Source organism: Nicotiana tabacum, chromosome 9 (genome assembly GCF_000715075.1).
Source record: "Nicotiana tabacum cultivar K326 chromosome 9, ASM71507v2, whole genome shotgun sequence".
NCBI lineage: Eukaryota > Viridiplantae > Streptophyta > Magnoliopsida > Solanales > Solanaceae > Nicotiana > Nicotiana tabacum.
Genome location: NC_134088.1, coordinates 116255875 through 116273962, shown reverse-complemented (window position 1 = coordinate 116273962; position 18088 = coordinate 116255875). Strand labels below are relative to the sequence as shown.

General features: G+C 35.0%; 1 protein-coding gene across 5 annotated transcripts; it reads right to left on the bottom strand.

The window, feature by feature from the left end:
- Nucleotides 1–360: 360 nt before the first annotated feature.
- On the bottom strand, nt 361–16941 carry LOC107806599 (UDP-galactose/UDP-glucose transporter 5B). 5 transcript variants are annotated; one of them, XM_075222106.1, is made up of 14 exons: nt 16929–16941; nt 9618–9788; nt 9149–9282; nt 6537–6650; nt 6269–6361; nt 6070–6135; nt 5184–5282; nt 3553–3632; nt 2329–2413; nt 2102–2234; nt 1545–1633; nt 1287–1373; nt 1117–1185; nt 361–1024 (listed from the first exon to the last, which is right to left on the bottom strand). In XM_075222106.1, exons 3-14 carry the CDS (start codon nt 9251–9253, stop codon nt 923–925), a joined length of 1122 nt encoding a protein of 373 aa, XP_075078207.1. In that variant the 5' UTR covers nt 9254–9282; nt 9618–9788; nt 16929–16941; the 3' UTR covers nt 361–922. The 5 variants fall into 5 exon arrangements, with proteins under 5 accessions (XP_075078207.1, XP_016486271.1, XP_075078208.1 ...); XM_016630785.2 differs by lacking the exon at nt 16929–16941 and having other exon boundaries at nt 361–796; nt 907–1024; nt 9618–9808; XM_075222107.1 differs by lacking the exons at nt 2102–2234; nt 16929–16941 and having other exon boundaries at nt 361–796; nt 907–1024; nt 2329–2441; nt 9618–9808.
- Between the last annotated feature and the right edge of the window lie 1147 nt (nt 16942–18088).

Here is an 18088-nt window from a genome sequence, read left to right as displayed (position 1 = left end):
TTAGCTATTTCTTTTTATCATATTTAATTGATTCTTACATCACAAAGCAATTATTTTGTCTCTCATCTTTTTAAACAAAGAAATCTTTCGAGGTCAAGTGGCGCAAAGTACGAAACCCGATCCATAATGAACTCATTCCTCTGTAAGAATCTGACGAGCGTCTAACCCGCACATGATGCACTGCACGCTAGACCAAAGTCATGAATTTTTTGGTCTCATTAGTTTATGTGTTTTATGAAAGAAGGTTAAGGGCCTTTTAATATTTTTGGTTTTAGGCCCCAAGGTTGTTGAGCCGTCCCTGCTAAAAGCTTGATCAAACACTTCAACTTTGAAAAAAAGCAAAAAAATACTTTTGAATTTGGAGAAGCTTGGCCAAACATGCTATTTGTCGATTTGATACATATGTCATGTTCCACTTCATCAAATTTACACGTTGATTACTCGTATGAATGATCCTAGTGAAAGCCACCAGCTGATAATGTGTTAAAGCTGAAAAAGGTTAGAGCCACAACACATGCATTTTCTGATGTCTACTTGTACAGTTCCTAATTGCTGAAGAGAAAACAAGTATGCATTGCATACTGTCTATTATACATCTTTTTTGAAGTACCAAAAGTGGGAAAAGAAGTCCATAGTCAATTGAACGAAAGATCATAGAACTTCTGTTGCTTAGTGAGGTGGCAATTTAACATGCAAAGATTTGAGGAAGGCTTGTAAAATCTTGCTCCATTGCATATGCCATTTTCATATGCAGGTTGTAATGCAATAACAGCAAGGTAGCCTTCCATCTGGAATTCTGCAAAAAGAAATCCCATTCATGCCTCTGTTTAATTACATCTTTCTCCGAGCAGCATCGAAGTTGCAGAGAGCTATTTCAATTCACTTATTCCGATGGTCACAACTTACTTCATAATAGATTTCCTTATGAAGGACCTGAAGCTCTAGTTTCAGTCATCTCCAATGACGGCGACTTCTGTTTAGTCTTCAAGAAGGTTCTTGCATAAAGGGATCCAAAGACGATAACCTGATAAAAAGAAATCAAACTAAGATATTTCTTTCTTTTTTAAGTAAAGAAGTTTTAGCTTACAAAACCAATAGAGTGAATATGATGCTTACAGCTCCAATGCATTGCTCCCAGCCCAAAGGATGGCCAAACCACAAGCATGACAGCAAAATGCTCACCAACTACACAAATTTAATAAGACACCACATTTTAGTTTTGTGCACATGGCCAGTTTAGAAGGAAGAAGATCAAATTTTCAAACTCTTATAGTATTTCTTAATACCTGTCTTGTGGTCATTATGGTTGCAAATGTTAGAGCACCAAATGTGCGGATCGTATAAGAAATAAAAAATTGACTTGCAGTTGCTACCTGCAACCAAAACCACAATCAGTTTAGTCCTCCCATTTTTCCCACTTCAAAAGTAAAAGGGAATGGGCTTCATGATATGCATCTTTTAGTGACAGTAAGGGTTGGCAGCACAAATACTTGTGAAACCAGGATAGTTGTTTAAATAAATCAATTTCTACTTGGACAACTTACAGTTGAAAGCAGAGCAATATCGAAGAAACAGTAATGATGGCGGGATACAAAATCTATCGCCATTAGAAGATTGCCTTGTAAAATTAGACCTACATGGAAACAGAGAGCAGAATCCAGTTAATATTAGTCATGATGAACATAACCTAGATAAACATCAGAAGTAGTATGAAGCGTGGCACCAAAAATACTTCATAAACAAATAACACTACGTATTTGTACCACTAGTACCTGCAGCACAAACTAATTATAACAAAATACCACAAGCAGGGACGTAATTTGATATAACCTGTAGCCTGCACTGTCTGCAGATGTCTCTGCTAGAGTATAATCCTCAATCATGTAAACAAAAATGCATAAATATGTTTTGAAATTATTGTGGAAACTTAATTGGGTGCAAATGATATCAATACTCAAAATCTTATATAAGTTAACTATTTCAAAGCCAAATATACTGAATCTTGGAATCTATTAGCGTGTTTGAGAATTTTTTTGATGACAAACTTAAAGAATTATTACTCTTTGACAGTGTTATGTAAAAAGTAACCACAATGATGTACCTAAAAATAATAGCCACACCCTTCCCTCCATGGTGCACATGAAAAACATACAGGCAGGTATAGACTGGAACTGGATATTATCATGCTCAGCAAGAAGACATTGGAACAACCAAATGGTCCAGCATATTATCTTCTGGAAATGTAAAGCGAATTTCTCAGATGTTTACCAAATACAAACTTAATAGTTGCAAAGGCATGTCACCAAAGTCCAATAAATGGGATCTTACCGATGAAACTAAGAAGACAAGAACAGACCGTTGTATAGAATATTTGATTCTGTATTTCCATATCATAGCCTTTAAAAAGTTTATCCTGGAAAGTACTCGTAAAGCCATCAAACCTGTGAGATCAGATGACTGATAAAGCTTGTGAACATCCTAGAAAAAATATCCAGACACTAAAAAATAAACATTCAATTCCCAAGGGGAATAACAACGTGGTGTTGCTCTTAATAATCCAAAAAGAAAATAACAAAAATTAAAAAGGAAGCAACCCGTGCAGACATCAGGAGCAAATTGGCAGCGATGTTCTTTCAAGAAAATGTCTTCCATTCAAATATTAGATGTCCCCAACAATGGAAGGGGAAAGAAGTTATAGAAACAAAACTGAAGAATGAGAAAGTTGCAAGAAGTATATTTGGTTTCTAATGTTAAAATTTTGTACGTGTGTGTTGGCGAGTATTTAATATATCAGACATGCAGAAACTATGATATGCTAATCTTTATTTTATTGTCCACTTAACATTAAAATCTTTCACTTTGACCAGCACCAAGTAACCCTTCTTGGTTTTGCACTTGGTTCGGGCACGAGGTGGAGAACCATGATATGAACCTTTCCATTTCACTCAAGTTTTTCACAGCTCTTCAGTTGACCAAATAACCCTTCTTGGTTTTGCTCTTGGGTGGGGCAAGAGGTGGAGAACCATGAGATGACCTTTCCATTTCACTCAAGTTTTTCATGATTCTTCAGTGACCAATTAATTAGGCTTTGAGGTTGGATCACAGCATCAGAAAAGAATAACATTATCCAACTGGCGCGCGCGCGTTGATGCAAATACCACGACATAACTATTTAATAGTTCACTAATTTGTCAATGCACGTTGAACTGAGTTATATTGCTGGATCGGGGATCGACTTGGCAGTTAAGATCATGAAGTGGTATGTGATCGAAAAGGATTCAGACAATCATTTCTGGCGATCTTACAGGACAAGTGAGATATAAAGTGAGTCAAGGAAAAGAGAAGTGAACAGTATGTAACACTTCAATGCTCAAATTGCCATCAATTTCACGCTATGAGATTGAATGCCAATTGTCTAGAAGCTCAGATACTCAATTTTCTCAAGTAAGCAAGTCTTGACTTTTAGCAGATCCAATTTCTTAACTTAGCATTTCGTTAATCCAATGCTGAAGGTTTAGAATGCTGGAAGATGATGTGAGTTATAATGCATACCCAAGATAGCCTATCATCAGAGAAACTCCCCAGACTGTGCTTTCTCTTCCTCTATTGAAGGGACTGATGTCACCTGCTGCCTAAAACCAAACACAAAATGGCAAAAGCATTACCCAGTGGAGGTAATCTCAGAAGCTAATGCAAGTTCAGAACATAGCAGACCAACACAAGCATGGTTATCAGAAACAAAAAAGTTTCAAGTAATACTTTTACTGGGAAAATGGATTAACCAATAACCAGTTCATGAGTATACACCATTAAAGAATTCTACAAGCTAGTCTTTTAACAAAATTCATCCAGTCATCTCTACAAGTTGGCGTATAGCGCTCCAAAAATATACAAAAACATGAACCTCTTTAGTGAGCATCTATTCATTTTGGAGAATCAGTAAAAACTACGGAAACCTGTAATATCAAAGAGGCTAAGAAGTTTTGATAGGATCTTGGGCGAATTCTTTGGTGGTGAAAACTCAGTCACTCATACAAGACTCAACCATTAGCATGTTTCCTTCAGTCTCTTTTAAGAAGCCACAAAACTAAGCCCTTGAGGCTTTCAATTTCGATGACCCTTACGCCCAACCAAAAGGGGAGGATTGGGGCACCATGCTGATATTATCAACAATGAGAACAATAAGTTTAGCTTCAGGAAAGCTTCACTTAGGGTTTGAGCCTTCTAGGTAATTTAATGGTTAATAGGAAAAGGAGATTCTATGCTCTGAAACTTAAGTTTATTGATATGAACGTATCGAATCATTGGACTTTTCAACTGCTTCAGAGGCTAGTTGAGTAGTGCAAAGAGAGATTGGCTAAATGAAAACTTCGATACATTCTATTTGCCAACACTCTGTCAACTTGAACTGTAGAAACCTTCCTAGTCAACTCAGGATGCAAGTTCACATTTTAAAAAAATATATGAAGGCTGATCTTTTTGTATTTTCTGGTTAATTTGGAGGGGAAAATAGTATCATCTCCTTCTCAAAAAAATAGTATCATATCAGGGTGTGAAAACCCTTTGTGGAGAGTTAAGAGCTCCCTTTTATTTCGTTTATGCTTTTGGCATAACAAGTATATCACACTGTATAGATAATTGGATCTTGCAGAGCTTTTAAGTATATCCATAATTTGCAAGTGGCACCATCTTGATGAATTATCAACGACATTCCCTCCCTCCCCCTACCCCCCCCCCCCCCCAAAAAAAAAAAAAACCACACATACACACACCAAAAAAGAGAGGAAAAAAGGTGTATGAAGAGTAAGTAGAAGGCAGATATATCAAAGGTGAGAGGTTGAACAAAAAAAAATCATTTCTTGACTTCAAAAATAAAGGCATAACATGATCTTATGTGGACGACTGACTGATTTAACAGGTGATGCTTTGAATTGGAATTTCTCAAAGATAATCGATGAAAGTTTCAGTAATTGATGAAAACCTACCGTGTCTGTGACATCAAATACGCATCATTTATACAGGTTTTTTTCCGACCAGTAAACATCATTTATGAAAGTTTGACATGAACACAATATTCTGAAAATGATTCTTAACATAAGGTATTCTGAAAATGATTCTTAACATAAGGTGCGAAAGCAGCAAGTCATATAATACCCTACAAGCAATTCAAACAAAATACTTACCTGATACAGAATAAATAAGGAACAACCCAGGGTTACTAGGAATGCCACAAGATAGTCCTGTCCTTTGTACTTCTTTTGCATAATGATAGTACCCCAGATCTGCATCAGCACAAAAGAAAAAGAGAAAAGGATATCAAGTAGAAAGCACGATTAAATAGTTAACGATATGTCTACACAAGAACATTGTAAGCAAAACAACATCCCATTATCGGATGTCTAATGGGAAATTATACAAACATGCTTTTTCAGTATCTGGGCAAAAGGGATGATTTTTGGTTGGGTTTATATGTCTAATATGACTCACAACCTAGCAAATACCAATAGTGTTTGTGTTACAATAAATTTTTAACCAGACAATTGGATTTCCATAAGAATGAGTAAAATTCTAGAAATAATAAATGCGATGGATTTTCAAAGTAGACTAATATGATATCATGGGTGTGATGAGTTCCAAACTGTGAAGATATGACCCTTGGGCCTAACTCAATCACAAAATGTAGATAATGAGGGGAGGATTGCCCAAGGGCTATATCTTCATATGGTATCAGAGCTAGACCCATCGATCCCTATTGTGGTGTTTCTCAATCTTGAGCCCGTGTTATGTTATCTATGCTCTAGTTCCATTCCTGGGCGTAAGTCCCAAATTGTTTGAGGTAGGTATTTGACAATTCTCCTCTCATGAGCTAGCTTTCGGGGTTGAGTTAGGCCCATTGTCATATCTTCTCACAAACAAAATGTTAAAGCTAAGCCTAGAAATAGCAATGCCATGACTCAAACACATTGCGATAGAGTTAATCATGCCTATGCTAGAGAAGTCTGGACCAAGAGAAATTGCATGCAGTAGTTATTAAGCAATTACAACAATCTATTCATCAAGTTAACTTACCATTACAGGTATCATCTTGGCACATTTTGCCAAGGTTTGAACAGGAAAACTGACGTACTTGAGAGCCTGAAGCAAGAATTCATCAAAACAACCAGTGCTTAGTTCAAATACATTGTGAGAAATCTTTTAAATGATTTAAGCCATTTTACAGCTTCTTCTTTAGATGTTCTTGGTTTATGTCTTATATGCTACTACTTACCTCATACTGACAAGTTGTTGTAAGGATGTTAGAGACAGATACAACACAATATTTATAGAGCGGGGCTACTGGGTCCAAGGCCTTCTTACTTGCCTGAATATTAAAATAAGAAACAAAGAAACGAGTAGAATGTTATCTGTTCTTCAAGATTCCCAGGAATAACAAGCAAATTAGAGAATGCGAAGGAATATTTGCAGTATTATATAAGCCTTATGCTCTTAATACACAATAGAAAACAGATGAACTAAGCCGAGAATGATTCCAGTACCAATAAAACTCCGGCAGAGACTGCAGACGTGGTAATCCGATTGCAAAAGACAAGAAATAATGAGAATGTAAAATATTCTTTTTGCGGCCCGTAAGGAACTCTCATGATCTTTTCCTGCAGGTACACATTCCACCACCATGTTAAGATAAAAAATACATAATATTCTAAACATGTTTTGTTTTTCCAGTACATAATAGATAGAAGTTTCAAGTAGAGCGGGACATATATATAAGCCGGTGGTTAAACAGGCATTTTTTACGATGAAGCTACGGAAAGAAGTTGCAAAAAGACGGAAAACGAACACCTGATTAGCTACAGAGATTCCCCTTTCAGATTAAATCGAATTTTCACTTAGAAAAGAGGCCTCCGGAGGGGGGAGGGGGGCATTTCAAGGAATTAGATCCTAGAGAGGTCATCATCAACAGTTGGATTTCCACAAGGTACTGTGAGTCTTTAAACTGTTAACAAAAACATATGAAGCCTTTTAAATGACGAGTAACTAAGAAGCAACAAAGTGTGCAGAGAGATAAAACTGTCATTAGTATTTAGTACCCACTATATTGAACCAAAAAGACAAACTATGAGCCGTGTGATAGCGTCTTAATACTTATGATAAAAAGGTCATTAGTCTTTACTCTTTAGTACCATACTGAACAGAAAATGCAAAACATGAGTCATATGATAGTGGCGTAGTACTTACAGTAGGACTTTACCCAAACTGAACTCTTATTAACTAATGGGAAATCCATAAACTCTTTTTTTTTATGAAAACATAAACGAAAAAGCCATAAACTGTTATCATATGCGAAGACAGTTTGACATAACAGGGTTGGTAAAATTCATACGCCCAGTTATGGTATGGATTTAAGTATGTTTTGCTTCAACTTCAGAGAGAATAGTTGTAGAAGATAACTATTTTTTTAAGTAGATTGTAAAATATAATAGTTCAGTAGAAATGTGATTTACTGACTATTTTTATGCATATTATCTGTAAGCTATTTGAGGAGAATCAATATTTTCGCAAGATGTGGGCCCACTGATTGATATTATCAATTAATCAACTACACCTTAATCTGGAACTAATTGAGGTTGACTAGATGAGATTATCCAAGTCCAGAAGATTCAACATAATTAGACTTTTTCTACACTAGACAACCTTCAAATCTTTGCTTGGAACAGGCTATGCTGGAGCCCACTGAGTGAAGTGTAAACGACACTATTATAGACGGAGTCAGGTATCAGCTCATATATGAGCTGTATGCCAAGTTTTCGTTGCCTGGGCCCTTAAAAGGACGTATGGATACAGCAAGTATGTTGAATGCACATAGATTATACATTAATTTACTATACAATCACTAAAATTCTCTAAAAAATATAAAAGCGTCAGTTTTTCTTCTTTTACATATTTGTTTTCTGGCTGACTCAAGAAAAAACTAACAAACAAACAAATGTATGCTCTTCTTCTCCACCTTTTCTCCTTTTCCTCTAAGGAGGTCCTACATTGTAGCTGCTGGTTTAGTTCGCAAAACCCATAATACCAGATGAAAGTTGACCAGACCATATCCAACACAGGTCTCATATCTACAGCCGTGTCTTATCATGTCCAACACCAAACTGGCCATATTGAACGGACATTGTTGATGCTGAATGACACGAGAATCTCAAGCTAAAAGGAAGAGCCACGGCCTTGGGCTTTGCCCGGCAGTTCCATTCTCATAATCTATAGATTGGTTTGAAGAGAGAATAACTTTCCCTCAAAAATTTTTACCTGAAACGTCTTTGCATATCTTGAGATGGTAATTTCAATTGCTTAATATTAGTAATCTTCCAAAATAGCACTTACACTGTGAAATACTTTCTCCAAAAATATAAATGCCTGACACCGTTAATACAATCCAAAAAAATGAATGCAGTCAGGTGAAGAAAGTGAAGTAGCTCAATCTAGACAAATATGTATAGATGATTGAAAATTCAACTGTCTTAGAATTAACAAACCAACGCACATTAGACAAGAAATTCCTATACTTCTTTTAGCTTAAATACCAAATCTGTTTTTTCCTTTTTTCTTTTTTCCAAACTGCAAAAGAAACATTCAAAAACCTTTAGCATTATCAAAATTAAGGCAAAAGGCAAAAGCTTTGTGCACTTCTCCGCATTGTAAAAGACAGTTACTTTCCTTTTTTCTTTTAGGCAACATACAATCACTAAGATCTTTATTTCTGTTTCCTAAACCCTTCAACTGTCATATTACCTTCAACTGTCTTTCAGAGATTTTTATGTCATTAGAACATATGAAGATCTTCTAGTACTTTTTAATTTTTATTTTTACGTTTATTTTGTGTAATATTGGCGAGTTTATATGGAGTAACATGGTCGGTGAGGATTCATATAGTGGACTCTAACTTGTTTGGGACCGTGGCATAGTTGTTGGTGTACATAACAAAGCAAGTAGGCCAAGTAAGCACTTATCTAAAGCTACACTCCTACAGAGATGTATAACGCATACAAATTCTTGTGTATAACTGTACTAATAATGCTTCTACTAATCAATGAAACGCGCGCGCGCACACACACACAAAAACACGCATTGCGAAGATCATGATGCAGCAGACCTGTAATATTCCATAAATGACGAGAGTAGACATGATTCCGACCACCGCAAAAGTTCCTTTGGCTAGCTTGTTCTCCTTCAACGGTAACGACGGTGGCTCCGCCATGTCCCATCCAATGCCTCCACCAGCTCTATCTGTCAAAAAAAAAAATTAACCCAATAAGTTTCCTCATGCGCGAGTATATATTACTCCGTCTGTTCCAGTTTTTGAAACCTAATTTTTTTTGGTCCATTTCAAAAAAGAATTGACTATTTTTTAAATTTGGAAATAATTTAGCTTAAACTTGCGTAACGACAATCATTTATAATTACACAGATACTCTGGCCAGGTTTAGACTACAAATTCAAAAGTATTATTTTTTCTTAAATTCCGTATCCAATCAAATATTTTCACATAAATTAAAACTGAGGGAGTAGTAATTAATTTATTATGACCGTTCAAAGCCAGAAATGAGAAATATGTAGCTCACCTTACGTGAAGAAACTTGTGAATGTTCGCCGGAGTTCAAAACTGCAAGTCGCCGGAAAATTAAACTCCGATAAGGAGAGAGAAACGGAGTTTTTTCAGAGCAGCTCGAAGCTCGAAGAGAAGAGAGGGATTTAATATGAAGATCGTCAGAGTAATCGCCGGCGATGTTACGCTTTCCTCTTTTCGTGTTTCATTTTTTATTATTTTGGTACTTTTCTTTTTGCTGTAAAGTTCTGACAGTATAAAGACACGTCAGATGAGCGGGACCCACTGATCGAGTGACGACGACAGTGACGAATTGTGTTGGTTCCCAAAACCTTAAAATAAAGAAACTTCTAATTACAATCTGCCATAGCTGGGAAAAAATTACTACTTAGTAATTAATTAAAGCAATAATTAGTTTTAAAACAAAAATAAGGAAAGGATTTTAGGATTCTTTGATGTAATGATAATTGTGAGGAGTATGGATGAATACCATGCTTATTTATTATTTTCTATGTTATCCAAATATCGTCCATATATATTATTTATAATCGCTCAAGTGATTTTTAGTTGATCGCTTATTAGTTATTAATAGTATTTTTTTTATAAAGTGGGAGATTTGGGTGAGTTCATATATTGCCTATGTATTACCTAAAAATTGCTAATACATTATTTATGATCGCCTAAGTGATCTCTGATTAATCCCTTAATAGTTATTACTATGATCATTTTTTTATAAAGTGGGAGATCCTTGTGAAATCATATATTGCATGTGTGTTATGTGGTATCACCCATGTATTATTTATAATCGTTTAAGTGATATCCGATTGGTCGTTTGTTAGTTATTATTAGAATTATTTTTTATAAAGTGGGATATATGGCTGATAGATCGCATGTGTTATCTGGAAATCGCTCATGTATTATTTATGATCGCTTAAGTGATCTCCGGTTGGTAACTTAAGTGATCGCTTATTAGTTATTATCAGGATCATTTTTGTATAAAGTGAAAGATCCCAGTGAATTCATAGATCGCCTATGTAAATCGAATTTATGATTGCCTAAGTAATCTCCGATTGATCAATTAGTTATTATCGGGATCATTGTTTTATAAAGTGAGAGATCCTGGTGAAATCATAAATCGCGTATGTGTTACGCAAAAATTGCCCATATATTATTTATGATCGCTTAAGTAATCTCTGGTTTATCGCATATTAATTATTACCAGAATTATTCTTTATAACATGGAAAATTCTGCTAAAATCATAGATCGGATATGTGTAATCCAAAAACTATCATTGTATTACTTATGACCGCCTATAGAGAAATGGATGAACAATATATTACTATATTATAAGCACGTGACTAACCTTATTGTTTCTATTTTATATTTTTAACCTTTGTTATAAAATAAAAACTATAAAGTAAAGACAAGTACATAGAGAAACTGATATATTATTCAACTTCAAGCTTATGTACATAATGAACTAAAATCTCCTTTATTTATAAAAGAAAGGAAGTTGCTGTATAAGCTGCTATTGCAAACTGCTGTGTAAGCTGCTATTGTACCATATATAGATAAGCTTCTATCAGAGGTAATATTTATCTATAACGGAGTATCGAGAAGATAAGCTTATTGTACCAGATATAGATAATTTTCTACCGGGGGTAATATTTATCCATAACAGAGTACCGAAAGGATAAGCTTCTTCAGGAGGCTTATTTCCAATAGAGTACTAAATAGATAAACATATTCACCGCGGAGTCCCATATGGATAAACTTTTTCATGAAGCTTATTTACAACGGAGTACTAAATGAACTTCCATAATATAATATATTTATAACACTCCCCCTTAGATGTTCATTAAAAGATAATGTGCCTCATTAAAACCTTACTAGGAAAAATCCCGTGGGAAAAAATCCTAGTGAAGGAAAAAGAGTACACATATTCAGTAATACGCATAACTAGTTGTCTCATTAAAAAACTTATAAGGAAAACCCTATGGGAAAAACCTTAGTAAGGAAAAAGAGTATAGCGCGTATTTTATCCCCCCCTCCCCCCCGGTAAAAACCTTGTTTCAAATATTTGAGTCTCCGCATTCCAATCTTGTATAACATCTTCTCAAAAGTTGAAGTTGGCAAAGATTTAGTGAACAAATCTGTTAGATTATCACTTGAACGGATTTGTTGCACATCGATGTCACCATTTTTCTGAAGATCATGTGTGTAAACTAATTTTGGTGAAATGTGCTTCGTTCTATATCCTTTTATAAATCCTCCCTTTAATTGGGTTAAGCATGCAACATTGTATTCGTATAAAATTGTGGATCTTTTATCACATTCCAAACCACATTTTCCTTGAATAAAATAAATCATTGATCTCAACCATACACATTCCCTACTTGCTTCATGAATAACTATTATCTCAGCATGATTTGAAGAAGTAGCAATAATATATTGCTTTGTGGAACGCCATGATATGACAGTACCTCCACATGTAAACACATACCCTATTTGAGATCGAGTTTTATGTGGATCAGATAAATAACCTGCATCTGCATAACCAACAAGATCTGCACTACCTTTGTTAGAATAAAATAAACCCATATCAAGAGTTCCCTTTAAATATCGCAATTATATGCTTAATCCCGTTCTAATGTCTCTGTGTAGGAGAAAGGCTATATCTTGCTAGTAAATTAACATGAAATGCTATGTGAGGCCTTGTAGTACTAGCAAGATACATAAAGTGCACCAATTGCACTAGGATAAGGTATTTCAGGACCAAAGAGTTCCTCATCCTCTTCTAGAGGTCGGGACAGATCCTTATTCATTTCAAGTGATCGAACAACCATTGGTGTACTCAATGGGTGCAATTTGTCCATGTAAAAGCTTTTTAAGACCCTTTCTGTATAGACAGATTGATGTATAAAGATCCCGTATACTAAATGTTCAATTTGCAGACCAAGACAAAGTTTTGTCTTTCCAAGATCTTTCATCTCAAATTCTTTCTTAAGATATTCAATTGCCTTTTGGAGCTCTTCTGGAGTTCCAACGAGATTTATGTCATCAACATAAATAGCAAGTATAACAAATTCTGATGTCATTTTCTTTATAAAAATACATGGACAAATAACATCATTTATGTAACCCTCTTTCAACAAATATTCACTAAGGCGATTATAACACATGCGCCCAGATTGCTTTAAACCGTACAAAGATCTTTGTAATCTAATTGAATACATTTCCCGGGATTTTGAATTTGCTTCAGGAATTTTAAATCCTTCATGTATTTTCATATAAATTTCATTATCAAGTGAATCGTACAGATAAGCTGTAACTATATTCATTAGATGTATATAAAGCTTTTTATGTAGTGCTAAACTGATGAGATATCGAAATGTTATGGCATCCATAACAGGTGAATATGTTTCATCAAAATCGACTCCAGGTCGTTGTGAGAATCCTTGTACGACAAGGCGAGCTTTGTATCTTTCAATTTCATTTTTATCATTCTTTTTTCGCACAAAAACCCATTTGTGACCAACTGATTTTATACCAGCAGGTGTTTGGACTATTGATCCAAAGACCTCTCTTTTAGCAAGTGCGTTCAATTCTTATTGAATTGCCTCTTGTCATTTTGGCTAGTCAGATCTTTATTGACATTCTTCGACAGATCGGGGTTCAAGATCCTCACTATCTTGCATAATGTTAAGTGCAACATTATATGCAAAATATTATCCACCACTATTTCAGATTGATTTAAATTAATCCCATTACCAATAGAACTTATTAAAAGTTCCTCACTCACTTGAGTCTCGGGTTCATTGATTTCTTTAGGAATCTCAGAACTAATCAGATCTTAGGCCTCTTCAGGAGATCCCTTCATAGTATCATTTTGATCATTTGTCGATTTTTTTTTCCGAAGATTTCGATCCTTAGAACCCAAAGACCTGCCACGCTTCAGGCGTGCTTTAGGTTCACTAACTCTCATACTAGTAGATAGTCCTTCTAGGACATCAATTCGGATATGCACATTCTCTACAAGGATATGTGACTTAGTTATCCTTTTTAAATCAGTAAACGCTTCTGGCATTTGATTTGCTATATTTTATAAATGGATGATCTTCTGGACCTCCTGATTACATATAGGGGTACGTGGATCAAAATGAGATAATGATAAAACTTTCCACACAATTTCTCTTTTGACTTCCTTTTTCTCTCCCCCTAATTGTGGGAAATTTATTTCATCAAACCGACAATTTACAAATCAAGCAGTAAATAAATCTACAGTCAATGGTTCAAGATAGAGAATAATAGAGGGTGATTCAAACCCAACATATATTCATAACCTTCTCTGTAGGCCCATCTTACTGCGTTGTGGTGGTGCTACTGGCACATATACAACACATTCGAAAATTCATAAATGAGCAATATTTGGTTCATGACCAAAAACTAATTGTGACGGATAATATTTATTATAATGTATCGGTATGAGACGGATAAGTGATGCTGCATGCAAGATAGCATGACCCCAAACAGTAGTGGGCAATTTTATTTTTATAAGTAGTGGTCTTGCTATCAATTGCAGGCGTTTAATAAATTACTGTGCAAGGCCATTTTGAGTATGAACATAAGCTACATGATGTTTAACGTTTATCCCAACCGATAGACAATAATCATCAAAAGCTTGAGATGAGAATTCTCCAGCATTATCAAGGCGAATAGCCTTTATAGGATAATCTGGGAATTGTGCCCTTAATTGAATTATTTGGGCTAATAGCTTTGCAAACACCAGGTTGCGAGATGATAGTAGGCACACATGAGACCATCTTGAAGATGCATCTATTATGACCATAAACTATCTAAACAATCCACTTGGTGGGTGAATAGGTCCACATATATCCCTATGTATACGTTCTAAAAAGGCATGGGATTTAATGCCAACCTTCATTGGTGATGGTCTAGTGATCATTTTGCCTTGATAACAAGTATCACAAGAAAATTTATCATTTGTAAGAATCTTCAGGTTCTTTAATGGATGCCCACTTGTATTTTCAGTAATTCATCTCATCATTATTGATCTAGGATGGCCCAAAAGGCCATGCCAAAGCACAAAAATATTTGAATCAATAAACTTATGGGTTACGATAGAGTGTGCTTCAATTGTACTAATCTTTGAATAGTATAAGCCACAAGATAAAGTTGGTAACTTTTCTACAATGCACATTGTCTATAATAAGTTTTTTTCCCTTAGACAAAAATATAGTTGCTCTTCCGGAGCCTTCAATCAAATTTATATTACCAGAAATTGTTGAAACATTTGCTTTTTCCTTATGCAAATAAGAAAAGTATTTATGATCTTTGAATATGGCATGAGTTGTTCCACCATCAATTACACAAATATTTTCATGATTGGTCTTTAATCCAAACATAATATGAGGATTATCCATATTCTTCAAAATGACATAAACAAAATAAATATGATAGTAAACATCATTATCAAAGCACAACTTTTATTTTATATATAATAATTACATAACTATACTATCTACTACAATCAACAAAAATTAAAATATTTATATTTCTACAGATTCATCACCGATCACATGACTTGTTTCTCCTTCCGAGAGCGCAAAGTAATCAGCTACATCCAAATGCATGAAGTCTAAATTATCTTCAGAAATAAAATTTGCTTCAACATTTTTCTCTGTCTTCTTTAGGGAGGCTTGATAAAGCTCAACCAGGTGCTTTGGTGTACGACAAGTATGTGACCAGTGCCCTTTTCCTCCACATCTATAGCAAGCTTTTTCTGCATTTGTTGCTTGCACCGCTTCATGCTTTTGTTCCTTCCTTTTTCACTGCTGGTGGTGAGAAGGATTCTTTGGTGCATTATTATTATCATGATTAGAGTTTCTTCCCCGACCACGTCCATGACCACGACTAGGGACACAACCTCTTCCACACTTAGCTTGGTGGAAGTTCATCTCATTCACTTCAGGGAATGGATAAGAACCAGTAGGTTGGCTTTCATGGTTTTTCATTAATAGCCCATTATGTTGCTCGGCTATAAGAAGATATGAGATAAGTTCAGAATATTTTTTGAATCCCATCTCTCGATATTGCTGCTGCAGGAATATATTTGATGCATGAAAAGTGGTGAACGTTTTCTCCAACATATCATGATCATTAATATTATCACCACATAATTTTAATTGGAAAATAATTCTAAACGTAGCAGAATTATACTCACTGGTAGATTTAAAATCTTGTAGCCTTAGATGAGTCCAATCATACGTGCATGTGGAGGAACGACCATCTTCAGGTGGTCATATCTATCTTTAAAATTATTCGACAGTGTGACTGGAACTTTAACAGTGAGATATTGCATTTTCAAGTCTTCATCAAGGTGATGACGTAGGAATATCATTGCTTTGGCATGATCTTGGTTTGATGCTTGATTTTTGTCCTTGATGGTGTCTGCCAGACCCATCGCATTAAGATGATTTTCAGCATCAAGCACCCAAGACATGTAGCTTTTTCTGATATATACAGGGCTACAAATTCAAGTTTAGAAATATTTGACATTATTTAAAAAAAGAAAGTCTGTACCTCTGATACTTTCAAAGTATTTGCTTGAGATGGCAGAGTCTCGTGCTGATAACGTATTATAAAATAAAGACTGTAAAGTAAAGACAAGTATAGAGAGAAATTGATATATTATTCGACTTCAAACTTATGTACATAATAAACTGAAATCTCCTCTATTTATAGAAGAAAGAAAGTTGATCACGCCCAATTATGCCTTCTAAGAGGTCTGGCGGTCGTTGCAAATATAATCCGATTTATAAGTCCAAAGTCGAACCCCACATGGAAATAACGTGCCAATTACATGTCACGATCCGAAATTCCTACCTTCGGGATCGTGATGGCGCCTAGCATTTCACTTGCTAGGCAACCCAACGTTAGAATATAATTATCCATTTTAACACAATTTTAAATTAATTAATAAAAAAGAAACAAATGCGGAAGTAAAGTATGAAATAAAGTGAATACTCCATAATACTAGTGATGTCTGAATACCATCCTAGAATTGGTGTCACAAGTGCACGGGACTTCTAGAATAATACAACAAGGGTCTTAACAAAATAAAGTTATCTGAAAGAAAGCACACAACTAAAATAAAGTAGAAGGGGACTTCAGAGCTGCCAACGCCGTGCAACTATACCTCAAGTCTCCACTGGTAGCTGAATCCGAGCAAATCTACAGTACGCCGTTGGGACCAACTCCGAAATCTGCACAAGAAGTGCAGAGTGTAGTATGAGTACAACCGACCCCATGTACTCTGTAAGTGTTGAGCCTAACCTCGACGAAGTAGTGACGAGACTAAGGCAGGTCACTTACGTTAACCTGTATGCAATAATAGTAATAACAACAATAATAGAAATAAAACATGTAACTCATTTCAATAGTTGAAACCAACTCGGCAGTCATAACCAATTATTATTTCGATCAATTTCCGTTGCGGCATGCAACCCGCTCCAACAATATAATTCTTCAAAAAATTTCCGTTGTGGCGTGTAACCCGCTTCAACAATATATACTTAAAATATAATCCATTGCGGCGTGCAACCCGATCCCCCAATATATTCCTTTTCATTTTCGTTGTGGCGTGCAACCCGCTCAAATAATAAAATTTAACAACTCTTAAATATAATAAAAATACTCCCATAAATACCACATTCAGTAAGAAATTATTTGGCAACAATGCACACAATATTTATAAATTATTTAGGAAACAAGTAATGACAAGTAGCAATTAATTGTGAAATCAGGGAGAAAATAGGTAATTTCATATTTAATATGCTAAATGTCAAGTAGCAATTAAGATACATAAATCAAATAAGCACGTAATAATTATTGTAGGAATTCAAGATTTAATGTTTGACAAGGAATATGAGAGGAACAATTATTATAATAATAAATTCGTGTCTTAAAATAATTTATAATGTTTAAATAATTATGCAAATAATTAATTTGACAAAGTATAGGCACTCGCCACCTTGCCTATACATCGTTGCACATGAAATTCACGTAACAAATAATTCAAGGGTTCTATTCCCTCAAGTCAAGGTTAACCACGACACTTACCTCGCTTTGCAACCAAATTCAAGATTCTAATAAACCTATGCCTCGCGAATTTGTATCCGAAATTCTCAAATCTAGGCATAAACAATTTAATATACTCAATACAAAGCGTAGGAATTAATTCCATATGAATTTTCTAATTTTCCGGATTAAAATCCAAAATTCATCTAAAAACTGAACAGTGGGGCCCACATTTTGAATCTCAGAAAAACTTATAAAATCCGAACACTCGTCCCGATATGAGTCCAACCATATAAAAATTACCAAATTCCGACGACAAATGGACCTTCAAATCTTAAAATTTTGTTTTTGGAAAGTTTTACAAAAAATCCAATTTCTTCCATCTA